Here is a 26,060-nt window from a genome sequence, read left to right on the forward strand (position 1 = left end):
GTCTGTCATTTCACATCAAGTTCTAGATATATGTGATATCTACCATAGCCGTATGTTGTCGTATGTTTGTAGCAACTAGCAACTGGGCGCTGTTTGTAGCTGACGGCCGCAGTCAGGTACGATTGTTTTTTTTTGTTGTTTTTTTTTAATCTAGCATCATGAGTTGAACATGATATTTACTCTCGATCCGTTCCTCGTTGAGTCCTGAAAACCGCGCTGACTGTGTTTTATTTCCGCTTCACCTGGTATTATTTAATAATCAGAATTTGGATGTTTGTGAATTGTTCTCGAATCTTCCACGGCCGAATCGCGAATAATCTAAGAATCGGAAATTTCGCACGCCTCTAATCATCACTTTGCATCTGCATTGGACAAGATGTCAAGAGTCAAGAATCTGCATTGGACAAGTGATGAGACGTACAGACAATGTGAACTGCGTAGATAATTAAAAAACATTTGCTTCATTTTTAGCCATAAAAATGTGATGCAAGAATGCGACAACAAAATGAGAACGTAGACATGAAAACAAAAAAAAGGAACAGTGTGAAATGAAATGAGTTTCCATCAAAAGGGAAAATTATTCGTAGTAAATTCGAAATCTGGAAGAAATTTGAACAAAAATTCACTTGGATGTTACTTGCTCAGTTTTGAATTCGTGAAAAAATAGCTTCATTATGAAATTCCGAAGGGTTTGGTGAATGCACCTGTGAAACTTTTGAAGTTCGGTACCTTTCGCAAGGTTGAGAACCATCGATTTCAACACTATTCAACAGCTCCGCGCATCATCTAACCTTTTTGTTTGACCCTCCCTTCAGCCAAAAACGCACCTTTACACCTGCAAACCAGGCAACCACCCCACTTAGCGCCGCCCTTGTTTATACAGTATTTGTGAATCGACACCTTTGCACAACAAATGGAAATATCACCCCTGGTCTCATTTCCAGTTATTTACTCCTAGCTTGAATTTTCCAACAGTCCATCTGTCACCCTTTAGCCTTCCCTTCCTTTACATCTCACAAAAAAACACATCATCGTAAAAACATCTCCGACAGGAATCCAACGCGAACATCCTCTCTACTTCATAATAAATCTATCAAGCACTGCAGACAAAGCTCCAGTTTAAAAAAAAAAAACGCTTGGATTTTTTTTCTTTCCACATTTCTGTTATTTACTTAGTGACAGTGAGAGGATGAACAGGATGTGCTTCCTGCCTGACAGACTGAAAGCACAGTACAAAGACTCTCTTTTGTTATCTTAGTGATGGAGTCTCAGGTTTGTAAGAATGCAATCTTGATGATGGAGCCATGCAGAACAAAATAACTTGCAGAAGGGTCATGCAATCAGTGTGATGTTATCTAAGAGCTTCTCTGTCATGTCATATTTACTGTGTTTAGCGGTTGAAGACGCAATTTAGGGGACTGTACGTGACCTTTCCAAAATAATGACAGGAAACTGGCGGTGGTTTGAACAGTACGGACTCGCATGTTGTGCACGCACAGAGAACAGAATACAAATAACATGACATTTATCTCTTCGCAACCTAAGTATTACAACAATTAGGTCCATTATTTCAAATAAAACTAGAAACTGCAATTTCTGGAGAAATTGCGATGGGGCTTTGGCTTTGGCTGTTGATTTGTGGACATTTCAGGGACACGTCCTGTTGATGTCAGGTCACTTACTGTTGATTTGGGGACATTTCGGGGACACGTCCTGTTGGTGTCAGGTCTCTTCCTGTTAATTTGGGGACATCTCGGGGACACATCCTGTTGATATCAGGTCACTTCCGGTTGATTGTAGGACATTTCAGGGACATTTTCTGTTGATGTGAGGTCACTTCCAATTGATTTGGGGACATTTCAGGGACACGTCCTGTTGATGTCATGTCTCTTCCAGTTAATTTTGGGACATTTTGGGGGACACGTCCTGTTGATGTCATGTCTCTTCCTGTTGATTTGGGGACAATTCGGGGACACGTCCTGTTGATGTCAGGTCACTTCCTGTTGATTTGGGGACAATTCGGGGACACGTCCTGTTGATGTCAGGTCACTTCCTATTGATCTGGGGACATTTCAGGGACACGTCCTGTTGATGTCAGGTCACTTCCTGTTGATCTGGAGACATTTCAGGGACACGTCCAATTGATATCAGATCACTTCCTGTTGATTTGGGGACATTTCCTGTTGCTGTCAGGTCACTTCCTGTTGATTTGGGGACATTTCGGGGACATTTCCTGTTGATGTCAGGTCACTTCCTGTTGATTTCAGGGACATTTCCTGTTGATGTGAGGTCACTTCCAATTTATTTGGGGATATTTCGGGCACACGGCCTGTTGATAACAGGTCACCTGCTGTTGATTTGGGGACATTTCAGGGACACGTCCTGTTGATATCAGTTCATTTCCTGTTTATTTGGGGACATTTCGGGGACACGTACTGTTGATGTCAGGTCACTTCCTGTTAATCTGGGGACATTTCAGGGACACATCCAATTGATATCAGATCACTTCCAGTTGATTTGAGGACATTTCCTGTTGCTGTCAGGTCACTTCCTGTTGATTTGGGGACATTTCGGGGACACGTCCTGTTGATGTCAGGTCACTTCCTATTGATCTGGAGACATTTCAGGGACACGTCCAATTGATATCAGATCACTTCCTGTTGATTTGGGGACATTTCCTGTTGCTGTCAGGTCACTTCCTGTTGATTTGGGGACATTTCGGGGACATTTCCTGTTGATGTCAGGTCACTTCCTGTTGATTTCAGGGACATTTCCTGTTGATGTGAGGTCACTTCCAATTTATTTGGGGATATTTCGGGCACACGGCCTGTTGATAACAGGTCACCTGCTGTTGATTTGGGGACATTTCAGGGACACGTCCTGTTGATATCAGTTCATTTCCTGTTTATTTGGGGACATTTCGGGGACACGTCCTGTTGATGTCAGGTCACTTCCTGTTAATCTGGGGACATTTCAGGGACACATCCAATTGATATCAGATCACTTCCAGTTGATTTGAGGACATTTCCTGTTGCTGTCAGGTCACTTCCTGTTGATTTGGGGACATTTCGGGGACACGTCCTGTTGATGTCAGGTCACTTCCTATTGATTTGGGAACATTTCCAGTTGATGTCAGGTCACTTCCTGTTGATTTTGGGACATTTCCTGTTGATGTCAGGTCACTTCCAATTTATTTGGGGATATTTCGGGCTCACGACCTGTTGATAACAGGCTACCTGCTGTTGATTTGGTGACATTTCAGGGACACGTCCTGTTGATATCACTTCATTTCCTGTTTATTTGGGGACATTTCGGGGGACACGTCCTGTTGATTTGGGGACATGTCCAATTGATATCAGATCACATCCTGTTGATTTGGGAACATTTCCCGTTCATGTCAGGTCACTTCCTACTGTATTGAGGACATTTTGGGGACACGTGTTGATGTCGGGTCACTTCCTGTTAATTTAGGGACATTTCTGGGACACATCCTGTTGATATCAGGTCATTTTCTGTTTATTTGGGGACAATTTGGGGACATGTTCTGTTGATATCAGGTTATTTCCTGCTTAGGCACATTTCGGGGACATTTCCTGTTGATTTGGGGACATTTCAGGGACACGTCCTGTTGATAACGGGTCACTTCCTGTTAATTTGGGGACATTTCTGGGACACATCCTGTTGATATCAGGTCATTTTCTGTTTATCTGGGGACAATTTGGGGACATGTTCTGTTGATATCAGGTTATTTCCTGCTTAGTTAGGCACATTTCGGGGACACTTCCTGTTGATTTGGGGACATTTCAGGGACACGTCCTGTTGATAACAGGTCACCTGCTGTTGATTTGGGGACATTTCAGGGACACGTCCTGTTGATATCAGGTCATTTCCTGTTTATTTGGGGACATTTCGGGGACACGTCCTGTAGATAACAGGTCACCTGCTGTTGATTCGGGGACATTCCGGGGACACGTCCTGTTGCATGGGTGTCAATGGCATCGACTTACTTGGGCGCCAGTTGAATGTCAATGGGCTGTCATGGTAAATGGTCAAAAATCACAAGGACCTATATTTTCCTGCTATTGAAAATGAATGGGAAATTTGGACATACATGGCTGTCAGTGGCATCCCATTAGAAATGTTTTTGGCAAATTCTGTACACAACTTCCCTTACTGTCCTGGAATTTTTGATGTGTAAATTATGTGATTTGGTCAAAAATTGTAGGACCAGATACATTTTGAAAAAAAAACAAAAAAAACACACAATCTACCATTACTATATACTATATCTACTATATACTGTTACGAATTTTACTATCTGGGACTCTGCCTTTGCAAAGCCCAATCTAATAAAGAGTCTGATGCTTCGTTTCTGCATGGGGAAAAATTTAATAAACCACAATGAACCACTTGTCCTCACTCTTGTGCCAAGCACAACTAGATTAAGTTTAATGGCCAAGATGTCGTTAGGGTCGCTTTGTCCTGACGCATGGCGTGCTGAAGAAGTTCAAAAACAGACATGATACGTTCCGCGGGGGATTCGCATGGGCTACCGAGCACTCTTCATTTGTATCATTCATTTAACGCTGACCACGGACTCACACGCACACACAAACTGCAAACAGAAGCATGCAAATAGAAACAGACAAGAGCAAGAGATTGCGCTCGCAGTTCAGTTATAAACTGAGAAAGTGGCAGCTAAGTGCCTAATAGTTTCCACGTTTGCATACAACACACTCAAGCACGGCTCGACAAATAGCTGAGAAAACATCTGGAGCTCCGAGATAACATTCTTAAAGGAAAACACACAGAATCCCACAGCCTGTTCTCCAGTCAACAGTCCTCCCTTCTGTCCTGCGGAGAAATTTCTCATGGCTTCTGGCAGAGGTTAGCATAACGTGTCTATATGACATTTGCCTTCATACAATGTATGAAGTGTGTTATATGAGGGCTGAGTAGGCATGTGCCGGTATGAGATTATGACGGTATGATAACCTTAAGCAAAAATATCAAGGTTTCACGGTATTGCAATTACAGCTCTAAAATGTGTTACTTTGAGGTATCTGGGTTAAATACCCCAGTTTCCCCCCCCCATTGAACAGGGTTTTTATTTTTCAAACTACATTAGCTAACCACAACATAGCTACAGTCCCTGACAAAAGTCCTGTCGCTTATCCATTTTGTAGAAACAATTGCTAATAACCTGACTTTTAATGATTCAATTGGTTTAAGACCCTCCCAAATGATGTTGAATGTACAAAAATATATTTGTTTTACTGAATGACATAAAGGTCAAATTTTCGCCTTTAGAAGGTAGTGTGAAAATTGAACAAAAAATGTACTTCAAATACAAAAATATGTTACATAACATATGCGAATTAAGTAGTGGTGCTGTGAGATCCAAATTTAATATTTTGTATGACTTCCATTGGTTTGAAGGACTGCATCCATGCGGTTCGGCAAGGATTCATACAATGTATTGATGAAGTCATCAGGAACATCAAAGAAAGCAGTCTTGCATGCCTCATCAACATTCTTGGGTTTCGTCTTCCATGCTTCCTCTTTCATCCTGTTCATGTCTGGTGACTGGACTGACCAGTCCTGGAGGATCTTGATCTCCTTTGCCTTGAGGAACTTTGAGGTAGAGGTTGAAGTATGTGATGGAGCACCATCCTCCTGCAGAATATGTCCCATTTTATGGTTAGGAATGCAAGAGGCAGCTAAGATTTGTTGATATTTTATCCTGCAGATCTCTCAGGATGCAGACAATTAAAAAACCATGTGGCATTTGCCAAGGCCCACAGCCTGTCAAAAGTATGAACGCTGGAAAAATGGCAAAAGGTGGATTTTCCATTGAGTTACACCACAGTCGCCGCAAATATTGCAGGAGACCTACTGGAGCCCTGATGGATCCGAGATTCACTCAGAAAACAGTGAAGTTTGGTGGTGGCAAAATCATGGTCTGGGGTTACATCCCGTATGGGGGTGTGCAAGAGATTTGCAGGGTGGAAGGCAACATAAATAGTCTTAAATATCAACAAATCTTAGTTGCCTCTTACATTCCTAACCATAAAAAGGGACAAATTCTGCAGCAGGATGGTGCTCCATCGCATACTTCAACCTGTACCTCAAAGTTCCTCAAGGCAAAGAAGATCAAGATCCCCCAGGACTGGCCAGCCCAGTCACCAGACATGAACATCATTGAGCATGTCTGGGGTAGGATGAAAGAGGAAGCATGGGAGACGAAACCCAAGAATGTTGATGAAATCTGGGAGGCATGCAAGACTGCTTTCTTTGATGTTCCTGATGACTTGTATGGATCCTTGCCGAACCGCATGGATGCAGTCCTTCAAGCCCATGGAGGTCATACAAAATATTAAATTTGGATCTCACAGCACCACGACTTAATTCGCTTATGTTATGTAACATATTTTTGTATTTGAAGTACATTTTTTTGTTCAATTTTCACAATACTTTCTGTAGGCGACAAAACTTTTGTCTTGCCAAAATTTGACCTTTTTGTCTTCATTAAATGATAAATCTTTTTTCAGTGAAACAAGTATATTTTTGTACATTCAACATCATTTGGGAGGGTCTTAGCTTTCATATGAGCCATTTCTGAAACCAATTGAATCATTAAAAGTCAAGTTATTAGCAATTGTTTCTACAAAATGGATAAGCGGCAAGACTTTTGTCAGGGACAGTATTGTTAGAATTTTTTTTTTTTTAAATAACTAAAATATTCTAAATAAAATTAAAATGAATGCAGTCCTTTAGGTGAGCGTACACCCACAGCCACACCTTAACAATATTATCATCAGAACAAAAATAATTGATTTACTTTCCATAAAAAGCACATGTGTATGGCTCATATCATGTTAACAATATACACACACTCTTTCTCAACACAGACACTTGCCGGAGAGAAAAAAAATCAACATATTTTACAACCGCTAGACACACTACGCACGCTGGAGTTAACTCTCGTAGCTGGTAGGAAATGTTCTTGACAGTGTTTACTAACCTTTTGTATAAATGCGAAATCATATTTGAGGTATTGCCTCCTCAGCAGCCACCCTCCGCAAACATGTTTTACATGTCGGTTAGCCCTCCTCCTCGAAGCCGCGGCCGTCTGTAACTTTTCTTTAGCCGAAGTAGTCCCATACTAACAATTTAATTTTCTTCAATGGGGGAAAAAGTTCAGGAGTTTCACCTCGTCCAGATATGTTTGAAATGAAATATGTTTGTTATAGTCATCGTTGACGAAAACAACATTGGTATCAGCGTAGGCCTTTGAAAATCGCATTTTGTCATCCTCTCGTCGATATTATCCGATATCATTTGAAAATGCTTTTATCGGCCGATATTATCGGCTACCCAAAAATATTGTATAACACTGTCTATTTGTCTATATGACCAAATGAGAAATTTATTGAGAAACCAAGTGTGAGGTCAAAAAATATGAATAGATGGATAGCAGAGGAGCAAATACTCTTTTAGAAATACATAATTAAACTTGAATGTTTAACGTCACAGCCTTGTCAGATAAGAGGGCAAAGGAATGATGGCATTTGCACAAAATGTCCCTGCTGCTCATCTCTTGCTAAGTGGAGAGTGTGTCACTCAGCATGAAGTCAAAGTCACAGCTGTAGGCGTTGTGCAAAAATATCCTTCAAATGATAATGTCCTCTGCTAATAATATTTCACTTTTACACCAAAAGCAATGCATTTCCCATCACAAGTACACACATGCAGTTCTTTTTTGACTTGACGTCCTTGTTGTGCAATACTTTATAAACAGTACTGATGTACAGTATTTAACAACGGTAAAATGCCAATGAATAGCCCTTCTAAAAAAATTAGCATATTGTGATAAAGTTCATTATTATTTGTAATGTACTGATAAACATTAGACTTTCATATATCTTAGATTCAATACACACAACTGAAGAAGTTCAAGCCTTTTATTGTTTTAATATTGACGATTTTGGCAAAAAAAGTCAAGAAAAACCGAAAATCCCTATCTCAAAAAATTAGCATATTTCATCCGACCAATACAAAACTGTTTTTTAATAGAAAAAAAGTTAACCTTCAATTAATTATATCAGCTATGCACTCAATACTTGGTCGGGAATCCTTTTGCAGAAATGACTGCTTCAATGCGGCGTGGCATGGAGGCAATCAGCCTGTGGCACTGATGAGGTGTTATGGATGCTTCGATAGCAGCCTTAAGCTCATCCACAGTGTTGGGTCTGGTGTCTCCCAACTTCTTCTTCACAATATCCCACAGATTCTCTATGGGGTTCAGGTCAGGAGAGTTGGCAGGCCAATTGAGCACAGTAATGCCATGGTCAGTAAACCATTTACCAGTGGTTTTGGCGCTGTGAGCAGGTGCCAGGTCATGCTGAAAAATGAAATCTTCATCTCCATAAAGCCTTTCAGCAGATGGAAGCATGAAGTGCTCCAAAATCTCCTGATAGCTAGCTGCATTGACCCCGCCCTTGATAAAACACAGTAGACCAACACCAGCAGCTGACATGGCACCCCAGACCATCACTGACTGTGGGTACTTGACACTGGCTTCAAGCATTTTGGCATATTCTTCTCCCCAGTTTTCCTCCAAACTCTGGCACCTTGATTTCCGAATGACACGCAAAATTTGCTTTCATTTGATAAAAAGTACTTTGAACCACTGAGCAACAGTCCAGTGCTGCTTCTCTGTAGTCCAGGTCAGGCGCTTCTGCCGCTGTTTCAGGTTCAAAAGTGGTTTGACCGAGGGAATGCAGCACCTGTAGCCCATTTCCAGCACACGCCTGTGCACGGTGGCTCTGGATGTTTCTACTCCAGACTCAGTCCACTGTTTCTGCAGGTCTGGAATCGGCCCTTCTCCACAATCTTTCTCAGGGTGCGGTCACCTCTTCTGGTTGTGCAGCGTTTCCTGCCACACTTTTTCCTTCTCACTGAGGTGCCTTGATACAGCACTCTGGGAACAGCCTATTCGCTCAGAAATTTCTTTCTGTGTCTTAGCCTCTTGATTGAGGGTGCCAATGATGGCCTTCTGGACAGCAGTCAGGTCGGCAGTCTTGCCCATGACTGCGGTTTTGAGTAATGAACCAAGCTGGAAGTTTTTAAAAGCCTCAGGAATCTTTCGCAGGGGTTTTGAGTTAATTCGTTGATTCAGATGATTAGGTTAGTAGCTTCTTTCGAGTACCTTTTCATGATATGCTAATTTTTTGAGATAAGAGATTTTTGTTTTTTCTTGACTTTTTTGCCAAAATCATCAATATTAAAACAATAAAAGGCTTGAACTACTTCAGTTGTGTGTAATGAATCGAAAATATATGAAAGTCTAATGTTTATCAGTACATTACAGAAAATAATTAACTTTATCACAATTTGCTAATTTTTTTTAGAAAGACTAGTATTTGCTGGTACTGTATTGATAACATATGAGTGAAAAGGCACCAGTGGTTCCCTCCCAAGTCACTATAGTGTTTACCCAAGAAATGTGACTCCTTCACATTTCAATTTCAATTCAATTTTTTTCATGACGATGACAAGCTAAAAACATGGTTTGGGAGACGAGAACACAAAGGCGTACGTTTGCATAGGGACGGTAGGGACAAAACACTACCAACTTTTCAGGATGCTCAAATTGTCCCCACCAACCTTTAAGCAACCTTATTTGCGTTATGTAATGACTCTAATGAAAATGCGTGTCATTCGTGTGTTGTTGATTATTATGCAGTCAAATTGCATTGTTTCACATTGGCACTGATAGCTGTTCACTAGAGCCGGGCAGTTTACCGAAAATTTAACGTTACAGAAATTCTTCACGATGACCGACATAATTTTGACAATGTCGGTAAATTCGGCAAATAAAAAAAAAAAAAAAAAAAAAAAGAAAATATAGTCTTTTCATCCCGCTTTGACTCTGTGTTGTTCGGCTATGTCCATTCCCATTTAAGAAACCAGTCATTGTGCTTATGTCTGAAGTCACGTGGTTATCAGGAACTAAAACAGAAGTCCGGTAGGCTTATGCTAGCAGCTAACGCTAGCGGCTATAGCAACAAGCAAAGGTGATGGAGTCGGGCTTAAGGGAGCTTTGCTAAACTTTCACCCAACATTAAGTAGACTCTTGGCAGCCGCCAAACGGGCTTTCACCTGCTTTCCTGCCTGGTTCTCACGATTTCAGGAGAGGGTGCTTTTTACTGGTAGCCAGGCCACAGCTTAACGCTAGCGGCTAACGCTATAAAATGAATGTGAGTGAGTCGGATAGCGGCTATAACCTTGTCAAAACGGCTAAACTTAATGAGTGGATTGGGCATGGACTGCATCTAGCAATGAATATTTCGTGTTATTTTATATCTGTGTGTGTTTTCTTTGAAATCTTTTATTAGGTTAAAGCATCCAGCATAAACTATAATGCAGCAGTGAAGCCTATAATATGACCGTTTAATGGCCACAGCTATTTTTTTGTATGTGCTTGCTTCATTCTGTGTCATTACTGCCATCATAAAATTTTAAATATTTCACTGGCAAAAGAACAATATAGCTTTAATGTGTGTGTATGTATGTCTGTAAAGGGGGTGCATTTATTAAAAAAATGCTCTGTTAAAAAAAAAAAAAAAAAAAAAAAAAACCTGAAACCTTGAAGTAAACACTTGTGTTGAGTAATTATGTCCCAGCAGCCATTAACAATAACTTGTGTTTGAAGTGCTTTGTTCAAACTGTAAGTCATTTGTGTTACAATGATAGTTTACACAGTCGTCGTATTGATTTTTAGAATGTTGTACATTGTTTAAGTCATACACGCTGTTATAAATGTTCATACTTGAATTCTTATGGTTTACAAGAAATTTTGATGTACTTAATGTTTAGACTGCATGTACAATTGTTTAAATTAGGGCTGTCAAATGATTAAAAAATTTTATTGAGTTAATCACAGCTTAAAAATTAATTAATCGTAATTAAACGCAATTCAAACCATCTATAAAATATGCCATATTTTTCAATAAATTATTGTTGGAATGGAAAGATAAGACACAAGACGGATATATACATTCAACATACTGTACATAAGTACTGTATTTGTTTATTATAACAATAAATCAACAAGATGGCATTAACATTAACATTCTGTTAAAGCGATCCATGGATAGAAAGACTTGTAGTTCTTAAAAGATAAATGTTAGTACAAGTTATAGAAATTTTGTATTAAAACCCCTCTTAATGTTTTTGTTTTAATAACATTTGTAAAATTTTCAATCAAAAAATAAACTAGTAGCTCGCCATTGTTGATGTCAATAATTACACAATGCTCGTGCTGAAACCCATAGAATCAGTCGCACCCAAGCGCCAGGAGAGGGCGACAAAACACAAGTAACAAGTGGACATGACTGTGCTGTCATTTTAACCTGTTTGAGCGGGGCATGTGCGTTAATTGCGTCAAATATTTTAACGTGATTAATTTTTAAAATTAATTACCGCCTGTTAACGTGATAATTTTGACTGCCCTAGTTTAAATATGTTCAATTGAAATCTGGTAAACAAACGAAAAACAGTTCATTTGTACTTAACGCATTGATTCAGATTTTCAAATCATATAACCGTCCGTTTGGGCGAATTTATCGTCATTTATCGTTATTGAGATAAATCTGCTCAATTTACCGTGATACGTACTTGGCCATATCGCCCAGCCTAACTGTTGACCCAAAACCCTAACTCGAAGTTACACATTTTTGACATTAGGCTTAATTCTTGAGTTAGCAGGGGTTTAATTAGTCAGTAGAGTTGATTTCAATAAATTCCAAGCAGGTTGTCAGTTATTTGTTAGTTTCAGGGCTCCGGAGTGGCTAAGCTAGCACGGGTCAATGGTGGTCTTTACTAAAAAGTAACTACATGTCTTTTTTGAGGTGTAATCCATTTTCAGTAATTAAATGACTTTTTCAAGTAATCTGTGACAACACTGGTACCCACTCACCTTGCACCACGCCCCAGGGGTACTGCCTCGCCCTCACCGTTTTGTTCCCAACCTTAACTTCTTCCACGCTTCCCACCACAGCAAAAGGCAGATGGGCCTGCGGAAGCACATAAGAAGTTTCAGTGTCACTGACCACCCATGAAAAACATCTCTCACATACATCAGTTATATGCAGGAATACAGTAGTTTAAGAAGGAGAAGAAACAATGCAGAGGCTGTTTAACAGCAGCTGAGATCTCTCATGGAGCCCACATGAGAAAGACGTGCAAGCATGCGGTCATGTGAGCCGCACCGCACTTCTGTTCCTTGTTTAACATGTGGCTCAGTGGGGGCGGAGAGGCCTATTTTAGCGTTGTGTGATTCAACACACACAGTTTCTTATTGCCATTCCGTGTTGGGTTGCCGTGCCCAACGCACAACCCCAAAAATTAGGTGGCGAGTTGACGCCCGCGAGATGCCTGGTTTGGTTTAGTGGAATTAGACGTTAGTGATGTCACCCGCTGGGGAAAGTATTAGAGGATAAGCCAGATGTCAAACCAAAACGTAGCTTTATTTATCCAAGGGGGAATTTTACAAGCGCCGTCGTTGGAAAGATCTGAATGGTGAAAAGTGTTTTTACTGCACAAGTTCAAACTTTTAAAAAGATATTTTCTCAATGGGAGCTACTGTTGTCACGTTGATCATATTTTCAACTCGATATCAATACTCAAAGAAAAAAAAAAAATAAAATACTCGATACCATTTTCGATAAAAATATGAATTTTTTAATGAACTCTTTGTGCCATTGACAATGACTGACGTCCAACCATATAAAAATGGCTTCCAATTATCCATCTGCTATGAGTTGAAATGTCTGTACACTGCAAAAACACCCCTCCTTAAAACCAGTTAAATTCCCTTGTTTTCAGAGTAAATGTACAAGAAATGTGTGGATTTATCTGCCAGTGCTTCAAGTAAATTTTACTTGGATTTTTTGAAATAAGAAAAATAGCTTGCTGGAAATAAGCTTAACAGACTTATTTTAAGCAATAAACTAGTAGAGTGAGGAAAATAAGTATTTGAACGATTTTGCAAGTTGTCTCACTTAGAAATGATGGACGGGTTTGAAATTTTCATGGTGGTAGGTGCTTAACCACTGTCAGAGACAATCTAAAGAAGAAGAAAAAAATCAAGAAATCACAGTGTATGATTTTTTAAAACAATTTATTTGTATTTGAAGGAATCGGACCTTCTAGCCGCTAGAATCTAGTGGCTAGAACAGGGGTCCCCAAACTTTTTCCTGTGGGGGCCACATAACTTTTCCCTTATCTGATGCACGGGGTCAGTTTGTAACAGAAAAAGTATGACGATTGCAGGAGTGCCTAAATGTAAAAATGTATTGTTTTTCAGAAAGCCACAATCAAATAACCCTTTTTGGATTATTCACGGAACAAAAGTAAATAAAATAATAATATATTATGTAATAATAATAACTGAAAAAGATGGTTAATTTGACTGGGGATCCCTCTGTGGGTGTGTGGTATCAAGCCAGCGACGCTATGGAGTTGTGACTCCGATCAGAGAATCAACAGGGGACGTTCAGGATTTATTTGTTTCCTTTAATGAGGATGAAAGGAGATTTATTTTGTTGTATTGTGGTTTCTGTGAATACGAGATAACCATATAACATGTCAGTAATATTATATAACCTATAAACATATACTGTATTATAAACATATCTACCGTAGTTTTTGGACTATAAGCCGCTACTTTTTTCCTAAATTTTGAATTCTGCGGCTTATAGGCCAGTGCGGCTTATTTGTTGATTAATTTGTGTAATAAGTAACACTTTATTTGACAGCAGCGTCATAACACTGTCATAAGACTGTCATAATTACGACATGACACAATCATGGGCATTACTGAATGCTTATGACAGATGTCATTAAGTGTCATCTGGCAAATTATGTCACTAATTCAATTTATGTCCAGCTTGGCTCTTTTACATCTATTCAAAAGTGTAATAATTTGCCAGATAACACTAAATGACATCTGTTATAAGCATTCATAAATGCTCATGACAGTGTCATGTCATAATTATGATTGTCTAAGTACAGTCATATTGCGCCACTATCAAATGAAGTGTTACCAAATACCATAACTCGCAATTAATATTAATCGGCAAAAAAATATCGGCCATGCCTTTTTTAAATTTTTTTTTTTTTTTTTTTAATTAAATCGTTTTCTAACACAGACATGTTACTCACCCAGAGTCTTTAGTTTAGGCTTAAGGTAGGGTTATCAAACTTATCCCAATAACGGCGGTAATTAGTTTTTTTAAAAAATATATCACGTTAAAATATTTAACGCAATTAATGCATGCGCTGCACGACCCACTCACGCATTGTCGTGCTCCATCTGTAATGGCGCCGTCTTGCCTATATAGAGAGCTAAAAGGCAGCGTATAAGGAGTAGAGTGAATTTTGGCAGCCTTTGGAGCCTTATTTTAATTGGCTAAAGCCTTACAATACCTCTCCATTCGATTAGAACTATCATGGGAAGCAATGTGGGGAAGCAAGGTAGCAATTGATCTTTTTCTTAACACCTTATGTTATTTCCCAACGCAGAGAAGATATATCAATTGGTAGCACTACGCACAGTCATGGTTCCACTTCCCATCATGCATTTGGGCATGGCCTTCAGTATCATTTACTGAAAAACACTAGATGGCAATATTTAGTCACAATATACAAAGTCACCAGTCTTTCTATCCATGGATCCCTCTCACTGAAAGAATGTTAATAATGTAAATGCCATCTTGAGGATTTATTGTCATAATAAACAAATACAGTACTTATGTACTGTATGTTAATTGTATATATTCGTCCGAGTTTTACTCATTTTTTTCTTAATGCATTGCCAAAATGTATATGATCAGGAAACATTATCGGGAATGATTGGAATTGAATCGGGAGCAAAAAAAAGCAATCGGATCGGGAAATATCGGGATAGGCAGATACTCAAACTAAAACGATCGGGATCGGATCGGGAGCAAAAAAACATGATCGGAACAACCCTAGTTAAAATACTTATTTGCAGCAGTATAACACAAATAAATTGTTTAAAAAATCATACACTGTGATGTCTGGATTTTTTTTTTAGATCTTTTCTCACAGTGGACAAGCACCTACGATGAAAATTTCAAACCCGCTGTGATATCATGCGGGGACAGGTAGTGGAGGGCCGTTACATTCCTTTTCCAGAGCTGAAGAATCCAGTCAAACTGGCCGCCAGCCCAAAGACTACACTTCCCAGCATGCCACACAACGCATCCAGGTGTGGCTGCTTAAGCCACCTAATTGCAGCTGGCCTGAGGGACAATATGAAAGACGACCAGATGAAGCGAAGGGGGAGGCGGAAGGAGATTGAGATTGACTTGGAAGAAAGTATTTTGATGAGAACAGACCTAAGTTGCCATTTTTAGACTAGGGGTGTCAAACGATTAAAATTTTTAATCGAGTTAATTACAGCTTAAAAATTAATTAATCATAATTAATCGCAATTAATCGCAATTCAAACCATCTATAAAATATTCCATATTTTTCTGTAAATTATTGTTGGAATAGAAAGATAAGACACAAGATGGATATATCCATTCAACATACGGTACATAAGTACTGTATTTGTTTATTATAACAATAAATCAACAAGATGGCATTCCCATTATTAACATTCTGTTAAAGCGATCCATGGATAGAAAGACTTGTAGTTCTTAAAAGATAAATGTTAGTACAAGTTATAGAAATTTTATATTAAAACCTCTCTTCATGTTTTCGTTTTAATAAAATCTGTAAAATTTTCAATCAAAAAATAAACCAGTAGCCCGCCATTGTTGATGTCAATAATTACTTACACAATGCTCATGGGTGCTGAAGCCTATAAAATCAGTCGCACCCAAGCGCCAGCAGAGGGCGCCAAAACTCCGAAAGACAAGTACACATTTCACTGTGCTGTCATTTTAATCTGTTTGAGCGGGGCATTTGTGCGTTAATTGCGTCAAATATTTTAACGTGATTAATTTAAAAAATTAATTACCGCCCGTTAACGCGATAATTTTGACAACCCTATTTTAGACATTTTAGTATTTTGATTAAAACAGAGCTAAGTTGCCATTTTTGAGACATTTTAGTTGATTGTTTGCTTTGTTACTTCTTGTGCCACATTTTGGCCTTTTTCTTTTAGGGAAACCCGCTGTTTTTCTGAATAAAGAACTGTTTGGTTGGACACCTTGGCATCCCAAGCCCCTTCCTGGCCAGGCCTACCTCGTGTGCGGTCACACCGCCCATCATTTCTAAGTGGGAGAACTAGCAAAATTGCAGGGTGTTCAAATAATTATTTTCCTCAGTGTATCCTGCAGGTCACCTCCCATTGATTTTAGGTCACTTCCTCTTGATTTCGGGGCATTACAAGGTCACGTTCTGTTCATTTAGCTTTAATTCCAGGCCATTTCTTGTATATTTTAGGTCTCACCCTGGCTGTGAATGCTCATCTTTCAGTACCATTGAGAGCGATAGACGTTTTGACTGGTCAAAATGGATTGGACGTCTATCGCCGTCAATGGGAGCCAATGACTTAACAAGGAAAATGAAAAAATATGCTCCATTACCATCAGAAGCAGAACGAAATTCAAATTTCCCGAATGACAATAAATTTCCGCGGTCGCGCAAAAACAAACAATTGAGTATCGATACTTTTGCATATCATATCCGGATAAAACATTTCGGTATTGATACTTTTGACAACCCTTGTGGGAGTGCGTTTGAGTCCGTATTCACAAGCACTCACATTCATGGACGAGTTGATCTCGCTGACGGCTTCGTCGTCTGTCGGGAATTGGTAGATTTGGACGCCGTTGCTCACCAGCTCGCTCATAATTTTGATTTTGAATTTGTGGAGTTCGCTCTTGGAGATCGTATCAGCTTTGGCGATGATGGGAATGATACTGACCTGAGGAGCAGAAAAAGAAAATTAGGATTGCAGCAGCCAGATAGGAAAAACAAACAAAAAAATTTAAACAAGTGGCAGAAATGCCAGACGATTATCATAGTTGACAGGACGTTTGCATGCATCCACACAGTATGCAAAGACAAATTATTTTAAGTGTATTACAAAGAACATAAATTTACTTCTTTTAGTCACAGGGTCACAAACAAATGTGCAGTGAAGTGCGGTACACGAGCGTAGTCAGACATCGCGACACACACGTAAACAAATCCTGATTATAAAAACAAACTGGGCTTCATCTCCAATCTACATCAGATGCTCCTCAAATCTCCCCGCTGGGAGAACAGCAAAGATTCCCACAGTCCGCAAACTCACAGAGTCACATTATGCTTAAAACGTCCCAGATTATTAATTTACAGCATGGAAGCAGGTTTAAACCCTTAACAAATATGATTTCTTGCTAAGCAATGACAGTATAAAAAATAACATAGCGTTAAAATAGTGACAGATTAAGGTACAGTGAGCCAAATAATTATTTAGTCAACCACTAATTGTGCAAGTTCTCCCACTTGAAAATATTAGAGGCCTGTAATTGTCAACATGGATAAACCTCAACCATGAAAGACAATGTGGTAAAAAAAAACAAAAAAACTGAAAATCACAGTTAGGTTTTTAAAGAATTTATTTGCAAATCATGGTGGAAAATAAGTATTTGGTCAATACCAAAAGTTCATCTCAATACTTTGTTATGTACCCTTTGTTGGCAATGGCCAAATGTTTTCTGTAACTCTTCACAAGCTTTTAACACACTGTTGCTGGTATTTTAGCCCATTCCTCCATGCAGATCGCCTCTAGAGCAGTGATGTTTTGGGGCTGTCGTTGGGCAACACGGACTTTCAACTCCCTCCACAGATTTTCTACGGGGTTGAGATCTGTAGACTGGCTAGGCCACTCCAGGACCTTGAAATGCTTCTTACGAAGCCACTCCTTTGTTGCCCTGGCTGTGTGTTTGGGATCATTGTCATGCTAAAAGACCCAGCCACGTCTCATCTTCAATGCCCTGGCTGATGGAAGGAGAGTTTCACTCAAAACCTCTCGATACATGGCCCAATTCATTCTTTCCTTTACGCAGATCAGTCGTCCTGATCCTTTTGCAGAAAAACAGCCCCAAAGCATGATGTTTCCACCCCCATGCTTCACAGTGGGTATGGTGTTCTTCGGATGCAATTCTGTATTCTTTCTCCTCCAAATACGAGAACCTGTGTTTCTACCAAAAAGTTCTATTTTGGTTTCATCTGACCATAACACATTCTCCCAGTCCTCTTCTGGATCATCCAAATGCTCTCTAGCGAACCGCAGGCGAGCCTGGACGTGTACTTTCTTCAGCAGTGGGACACGTCTGGCAGTGCAGGATTTGAGTCCCTGGCGGTGCATTATGTTACTGATAGTAGCCTTTGTTACTTTGGTCCCAGCTCTCTGTAGGTCATTCTCTAGGTCCCCCCCGTGTGGTTCTGGGATTTTTGCTCACCGTTCTTGTTATCATTTTGACACCACGGGGTGAGATCTTGCACGGAGCCCCAGATCGAGGGAGATTATCAGTGGTCTTGTATGTCTTCCATTTTCTAATAATTGCTCCCACAGTTGATTTCTTTACACCAAGCATTTTACCTATTTTAGATTCAGTCTTCCCAGCCTGGTGCAGGTCTACAATTTTGTCTCTGGTGTCCTTCGACAGCTCTTTGGTCTTGGCCATAGTGGAGTTTGGAGTGTGACTGACTGAGTTTGTGGACAGGTGTCTTTTATACCGATAATGAGTTAAAACAGGTGCCATTAATACTGGTAACAAGTGTATCCTCGTTAAAAGAAGTTAGACCACTTTGACAGCCAGAAATCTTGCTTGTTTGTAGGTGACCAAATACTTATTTTCCACTCTAATTTGGAAATAAATTCTTTAAAAATCAAAAAAATGTGATTTTCTGTTTTTTTTCCACACTCTGTCTCTCATGGTTGAGGTTTACCCATGTTGACAATTACAGGCCTCTATAATCTTTTCAAGTAAAACTTGCACAATTGGTGGTTGACTAAATACTTATTTGCCCCATTGTATGTTCACATCATTAGAAAAAATATAACTCAAAATGCCCAGTGTTGGAATGGGAAAAGGTTAGCAGAAAAAAAAGAATCTGTGTACTAAGAAATTTCCCTAGAAAAGATTCCCTGTCATTTAGGAACAAAAATAGGCTCATTGAAAAACAAAAAGATTATCTGTGTTCCTGCCTCCAAGCAGCATACTCGGTTATGTCTACAAGAGAAAGAGAGCATATGTGTGTGTGTGTCAGGGAGGTACAGTTTTATACTCTGCTAATGAGAGGGAAAACACTATTGTCTTGCTTTGACAGCAAATTGTACAGATCACGAGGGAAAAGCTTTTTCTGGCCCACTTTCCCTGTTCTTCTCGTGACAGCATTTCCTGGCTTGATAGCGGATCCGTGTCTGCTTTGCTTCCACGTTCAAGCACATAACTGACCTCTACATTAAAATGTAGGAATGTCCCGGTCGCCTACTGCGTCCGAGTCACCTATTCTTGAGAATCTGCCGATACTGTGTCCCGATCCAATTTATTTGAACAAAAGTTCCAAACATGTTACAGTACTGTACAGAGGTGGGTAGAGTAGCCAAAAATTGTACTCAAGAGTGGTGTTACTTTAAAGTGCATGTGATACGAAAAAGCATGTTTATTCCATAATACACGCGGTATTTTATGCTCCTGAATGAAATGGACCGCTTGGATGTGTGTGGAAGCGATCGCTATATTTTAGGGCTGTCAAACGATTACAATTTTTTATCAAGTTAATTACAGCTTAAAAATTAATTAATCGTAATTAATCGCAATTCAAACCACCTATAAAATATGCCATATTTTTCTGTAATTTATTGTTGGAATGGAAAGACACAAGACGGATATATACATTCAACATAAGCTACATAAGTACTGTATTTGTTTATTATAACAATAAATCAACAAGATGGCATTAACATTATTAACATTCTCTTAAAGCGATCCATGGGCAGAGAGCTTAAAGCTTGTAGTTCTTAAAAGATAAATGTTAGTACAAGTTATAGAAATTTTGTATCAAAACCCCTCTTAACTCATTCACTCCCAGCCATTTTCACCGGAGCAAGGCCCTTCACTCCCGGCCATTTTACTGGATTTTGACTGATTTTGCAAGGCCCACAAAAAATTCTGTTCTATTGCTATATAAACATGGAACCCACCAAAAGAAAGATTAGGCTCTCTTCTTTCAGCAGAAAAAAAAGTAAGTTCATATCTTTTTCCATTCTTTAGAAATCAGCATTAGAAAATAGCTTAGTTTGAGCAATTTTCCAATTTCTGATGAAAAAACTGAGAAAATGAGCTTTTTGTAAACGCAAAAATTTCAAACATAACTTTGACTTTAACACGGCTATTTTTTGCTTCAGTGACATCCCAAACATCTGAATAATGTTTTCCTTTTACAAAATAACATGAACAACCAGCCAAATAGAGCTTTTGATAGCAAAGTAACAATTTATTCACACTTACCTAACTAAGAGATGACGTTTGATGGCTGTGACAGCGGTTAAACTTTTCCCTCATTGCCGACTGTCTCGTAAAGATGGATTTTTTTTTTGTCTTTTTTTTGTGGTGACCACTGTCTCGTTCGCCTGGGGAACTTATGTTCCTGGGGGGGAACTGGTTTGGCCGTGCGTGTTTCCGTGCAGGACACTCGAGCGTGCGGTGGACCTGAGCAGCAAGCTGCGGAGGGGCTCTGCTAACTTCCCTAATAAAGTTGTACTGTTTGAATTGGGTTTTGCGGTCTTAACAAATGCGCTACTGCCCTCCAGTGGCCAGTTTTATTGCTTTAAAATTGATTTTGAGGCTTGTTTTTTGTTTCGGCGATAGATCAGAAGCTCTAGATGCTTCTTGTACAAAAAAACACAAAAGACGTATAAATACGTTTGTGGGACAGTTAAGCATTTAAAAATAGAACGTCTTTATGCGTTTCTGGGAGCAAATGAGTTAATGTTTTCGTTTTATTAAAATTTTGAAAATTTTCAATCAAAAAATAAACAAGTAGCTCGCCATTGTTGATGTCAATAATTACACCATGCTCACTCATGGTACTAACCCATAAAATCAGTTGGACCCAAGCACCAGCAGAGGGCGCCAAACACCAAAAAACAAGTAACAAGCGGACATTACGCTGTACTGTCATTTTAATCTATTTGAGCGGGGCATGTTCGTTAATTGTGTCAAATATTTTAACGTGATTAATTACAAAAATGAATTACCGCCCGTTAACACGATAATTTTGACAGCCCTACTATCTTTATTTAGTTTTTTTAATCCCGCGCCATGAAAATGAGTGACTTCCGGCAACAGTCTCAAGTTAAGAAAGAGGGCGCTGTGACGTGTACGGAGGAAGGAGTTCTGAGAAGGCCCAGCTCCGGGGAATGCTTGCAGTCATACCTGGTTCTAGGCTTTACTATTTTTTAAGAAGTTGTATTTTTTACACGGAGGGTGACATGTTTTACGCGCGCAATGTACGCTGGGGGTGATGACGTGGGCTGGACTGGGAAAATAGCTTTGCTTTATACAGGCGAAGCTAGTGTGACGACTGAAATGATTTAGTCACATTCTGCTGCTGGTCAGATTGTTTTGTTACAGAGCTATGGGATGACTTCCCGACATTATACCAGCATCCAGTTCAAGCTCATCAGCAGTGTCTTAAACCGATCCTAGGCGGCTTGCAGAGATATTGACTTGCCGCCATTTGCCAGTTTGTAATCTTGACACTTTCATTGCGAGTTGCGGCTGATGAAGCGTACCAACTCTGTCAAATTACTAACAAATGGCACCCCTTCGGGCCCATTTTGCAAAAACATATTAATTTCGAGTGATGACGTGACTCCTTTGACGTCATCACTCAAAATTAATATCTCAATGTCTATAAAACTATAGCAGCACAGACAAACATTTTTACAGCACAAACTGGCACAAACGTAGCACAAACGAACAGCACTACTTCGGGTCGATTGTGCAGTAAATGTGTGGCTGTGAGTGACGTCATCACTACAAATTAAAAGCAGAATATCTACAAAACTGTTGCAGCACAAACAAAAAATTTACAGCACAAACAATTGACAGTATTTTTAGCCATTTTCAATCAAAATGGGCTGGTTGACCTCAGATTGACCTTTAAAGGGATCCTCTATTTTTAAGACAAGTAATTCTTAAAAGATAAATGTTAGTATGAGTTATAATAATTTGATATTAAAACCCCTCTTAATGTTTTTGTTTTAATAAAGTTTGTAAAATCATTTTAAGTGATAGGTCGCCATTCTTGTTACGTCGCAGTGCGTGACGTCACTGGTCCCATTGCGGAAATTCCAGCGTGTCACTCGTTAGCTTTCCCAACATGTCATCAGTTCTACCCTTCCTATTTGAACCAGATCTGAAAAGTGAAGAGCAGGACAGCACTGTCGGTCGTTCACAAGACGAGTTTCAGGGAAAAATGTGTGCAGCAAATACCTGATAAGACAAAAGTTGGGCAAAACTAGTGATGCAAGAGTAATCAGTGTATGCTGTTTGGAACTCCGGTTGGGAGCGAGAGTGTATGCAGTTTGGAACTCAGATATTCAAGGTAAGCATATTGCGTTTTCAAACTTATCCCAATATAATTATGTAGATTGTTAGCATCCAGAGCTGTCGTGTGCTTACAGTACAGGCCAAAGAGCACACCTTGTGTAATCCATGTCTTGTACATTGTAACGCGTGGTAGCTAGGATACGTGTATAAAAGTACCAAAAAGGGGAGAAGCTTCCACTATGCACATTTATTCACAAAAAATAATATTTCCACCTTGACCACTCTTCACTCGGGAGCTCAGCAGTACGCAAACACGCGTTCCCTGAAGAACTCCAACATTGTTGTGAAGTCCTTGTCAGAGTCACTGTCGTCATTGTAGCATGCCATAGTGCTTTAATTATTTAGTATGATTTGGGGAAAACTCCCACGAAGAATAGTCAACATAAAAGATAGCAATAGTAATCCAAATACGCGTTTTTTACTCACTCGATAATTCAGGAATTAGACCGATCCCATTGCTCTGTCGCAGCCACGATCAGGCCGTCGATTCCACAAAATAGACTTATCAGAAAAGCCGCTATGGGACTGACGAATCAAAAAAATGGACAGATCCGAAACCAATATTACAGACGCGGTGGGACCGTCGGATCCAGAAAATAGACGGATCCCTTACTTGATTGAATATCCAGGAAAAATGTTCGGGCGCCAGTTGTAACGCGTGGTGGGTAGGATACGTGCATACAGGGTGACCCAAAAAAAAGTTTACACTGCCATAATACAACTTAAATGCCATGTTTATTCAGCTTAGAATTAGAATTTAATCACAAATTAAATATTATTGTAAAGAACATGTACAGTACCCTCTATTTTTCAATGTGTCCTCCCTTAAGTGTCACAACAGCCTCCAGGCACCTGCGGAACGCTTGACAGGTCTTCTTTATGTAGGATGCTGTCATCTTTTCCCAAGATCTAACAATGGACCTCTCCAAGGCTGCCACAGAAGTTTGTGGCTTTTTACAGGCACTGTCCTCCACAGTTGCCCATATGATATAATCCAGGGGATTGAGATCTGGACTCTGGGGTGGCCACATATCACCTTGTCAATCAACTTTTTGGTCCGCACAGATCGGGTTTTCCAGACCCAGGTTTTCGTGAGGCTGTTCCAGTATCTTTCAGCTTCTTTTTAACTTTGTAGACTGCACATCTGGATATTCTCAGATTTGCTGCAATCTCAGTAGGTGTCAGACCGGCACGCAGCAATTCAGGTACAGCTAAAGTTTTCTTCATTTTCAGATGAAGCACAGGAATTGTAGAGACGAGAGATTACCAGCTGCATTGAGTGACCTTAATGAATCACTTAAGCATGACAACCTATTTAGATATGTTTCAATGGCTTTTAAACAAGCAGTCAACTGAGTGTAAACTTTTTTTTTGGGTCACCCTGTACAGGGACCAAAAAGGGGGAGAAGCTTCCACTTATGCACATTTATTCACTAAAAATAATAATTCCACCTTGACCACTCACTTCACTACCCTTGTTTACATTTGACTGGAAATTGCATCCAAAAGCAGCACGTGGCATTTTACTTCGCAAGTTTAGGCAGCAATAAGCAATTGTTGAACACGCTACACATTTGAAAAGATGCCAATGACGTCATCACTGCGAGCCCGCAAACCACGGCGCCAACTAACGGTCAAAATATGGACTAAATATTATAAAATATTGCCATTGATTTAACATTTTATGTGTTTCTAACAACATATTTTAGTACAAGAGAACAATTGTGGTTTATTAGAGCCTACATGTATTTAAGTTAGACGATCACTTTAAAAAGACTATCTCAAAAACAATAGCACAAACAAAACATTTTACAGCACAAATATGCAGAAAAGATCGTCTGATGCGGGGCCAACTTCACAGAGGTGCAGAATTACTGTTAATTCCCTCTTGACTAGTTTGAAAAGCATTCCACAAAAAGAGAAAGAAATCAGATTAGATCTTAAATCGTGTAAACTGCATTTTTGCTCTCTCGCAAAAAGTCCTTTGAGAGCAAAATTTGGCGGTGCGTTTAAGTCCCTGTTTTTAAATAGCATCAGAAGCCATTTGGCAGAGCAGCGCAGTCAAGCGTTGATAGTTTAAGTGCGCCAGCAGGTTTTGGTCACAAGCTGACCATCTGCTTTGTTCTGGATTTATTAGCGCTACATCGCCAGACACACAGGGATAAATCTGCCACTTTACAATGTGTAAATCAACGTTAGATTATATATCTACGCGCTTAACTAACCATTCTGTGCTGTATATCAGTTTCCAGCAGTGAACATTAAGAGTTGTGTGGAAAAACAGAAAAATGTTCCTTGAAATTCCGCTAGTTTTTTTTTCTCCTCCTTCAATTTTTCCGTGCTGCATTCTCTGCGGCTGCGGTGGTCAAGAGACAGATGGATTTAAATTCATCATTGTAATAAAAGAAACATGTTGGCTTCCACCAACAAGTCTATCCCAAAATTCTCCTGCTACAGAAGCTCTTAAAGCCAAAATAAACTTTTTACAATGTAGAAATGGGTCAGTCACACACAAAAAAAAATGACATTTTCCTATAAAACGTACTTATAGAAAGTCAGAGGGACGTACTACATTTATGATGAAATATAGTAATACGAGTCAACAAATGTTTTAAAACTTCCTCTGAGGTTTTTATTTGTTTTTAGAATCGGCGGGCTGGCTCACAAGTTACCATCCCCACCTAGTTTGACTTGTATTCATTTCAACTGAAAGTGTGAAAACAACACCGTGGCAAAGAGCTCAAGCGGATGAAATGCACACCACTGTCAGTGAAAGGGCATCAGGATTTTACTACTAGTACACTGATACAATTACTTGCTAACAATGGGCCAACAGTGACTAAGGGGCTGCTTACCCGAACGACAACGCCAACGGGGTTGACAACGCAAAAACCTTTCCTGAGAGCCCTATCGTTTACACGGCAACGGTTTTTTGAGGTGGATTAGAGAGTGTGAATCTTGAAAATGCTCCCCTGTCGGCGCCATCGAATCAGTAAAGCGTAAACTTCATCATGATATTGACGGGTCACATCCGTCATCCACTGTGCCTCGCCTTCAAGTAGGGGGCCTCCCCACATTAAGAGGAATTATTCTCAAACACAAGCACGCAGCGATCTAACACCAGATTTAGGTTGAATAAGTACAAAAGCTGTACCGCATACAAACAGGAAGGATTGTCTGAGGAGTGATTTTTTTCGAGGATTCAAGGTAATTATTATACAGGATGTCCATAAAGTCTCTTTACTAGGGTTGTTCCGATCATGTTTTTTTGCTCCTGATCCGATCCCGGTCGTTTTAGTTTGAGTATCTGCCGATCCCGATATTTCCCGATCCGATTGCTTTTTTTTGCTCCCGATTCAATTCCAATCATTCCCGATAATTTTTCACGATCATATACATTTTGGC

The 26,060-nt window shown here is 39.7% G+C and overlaps 1 protein-coding gene across 2 annotated transcripts in view; it reads right to left on the reverse strand.

Moving 5' to 3' along the window:
• Positions 1–26,060, reverse strand: part of septin8a (septin 8a) — a 77,298-nt gene that overhangs the window by 20,854 nt on the left and 30,384 nt on the right. For both annotated transcript variants that reach the window (XM_057820261.1, XM_057820262.1), the window contains exons 5-6: positions 16,808–16,969; positions 11,984–12,080 (exon numbers count right to left, since the gene is read on the reverse strand). In XM_057820261.1, the coding sequence (XP_057676244.1) occupies positions 11,984–12,080; positions 16,808–16,969 (259 nt within the window). The remainder of the gene's footprint in view (positions 1–11,983; positions 12,081–16,807; positions 16,970–26,060) is intronic.

Source organism: Corythoichthys intestinalis, chromosome 18, assembly GCF_030265065.1.
Source record: "Corythoichthys intestinalis isolate RoL2023-P3 chromosome 18, ASM3026506v1, whole genome shotgun sequence".
Taxonomy (NCBI): domain Eukaryota; kingdom Metazoa; phylum Chordata; class Actinopteri; order Syngnathiformes; family Syngnathidae; genus Corythoichthys; species Corythoichthys intestinalis.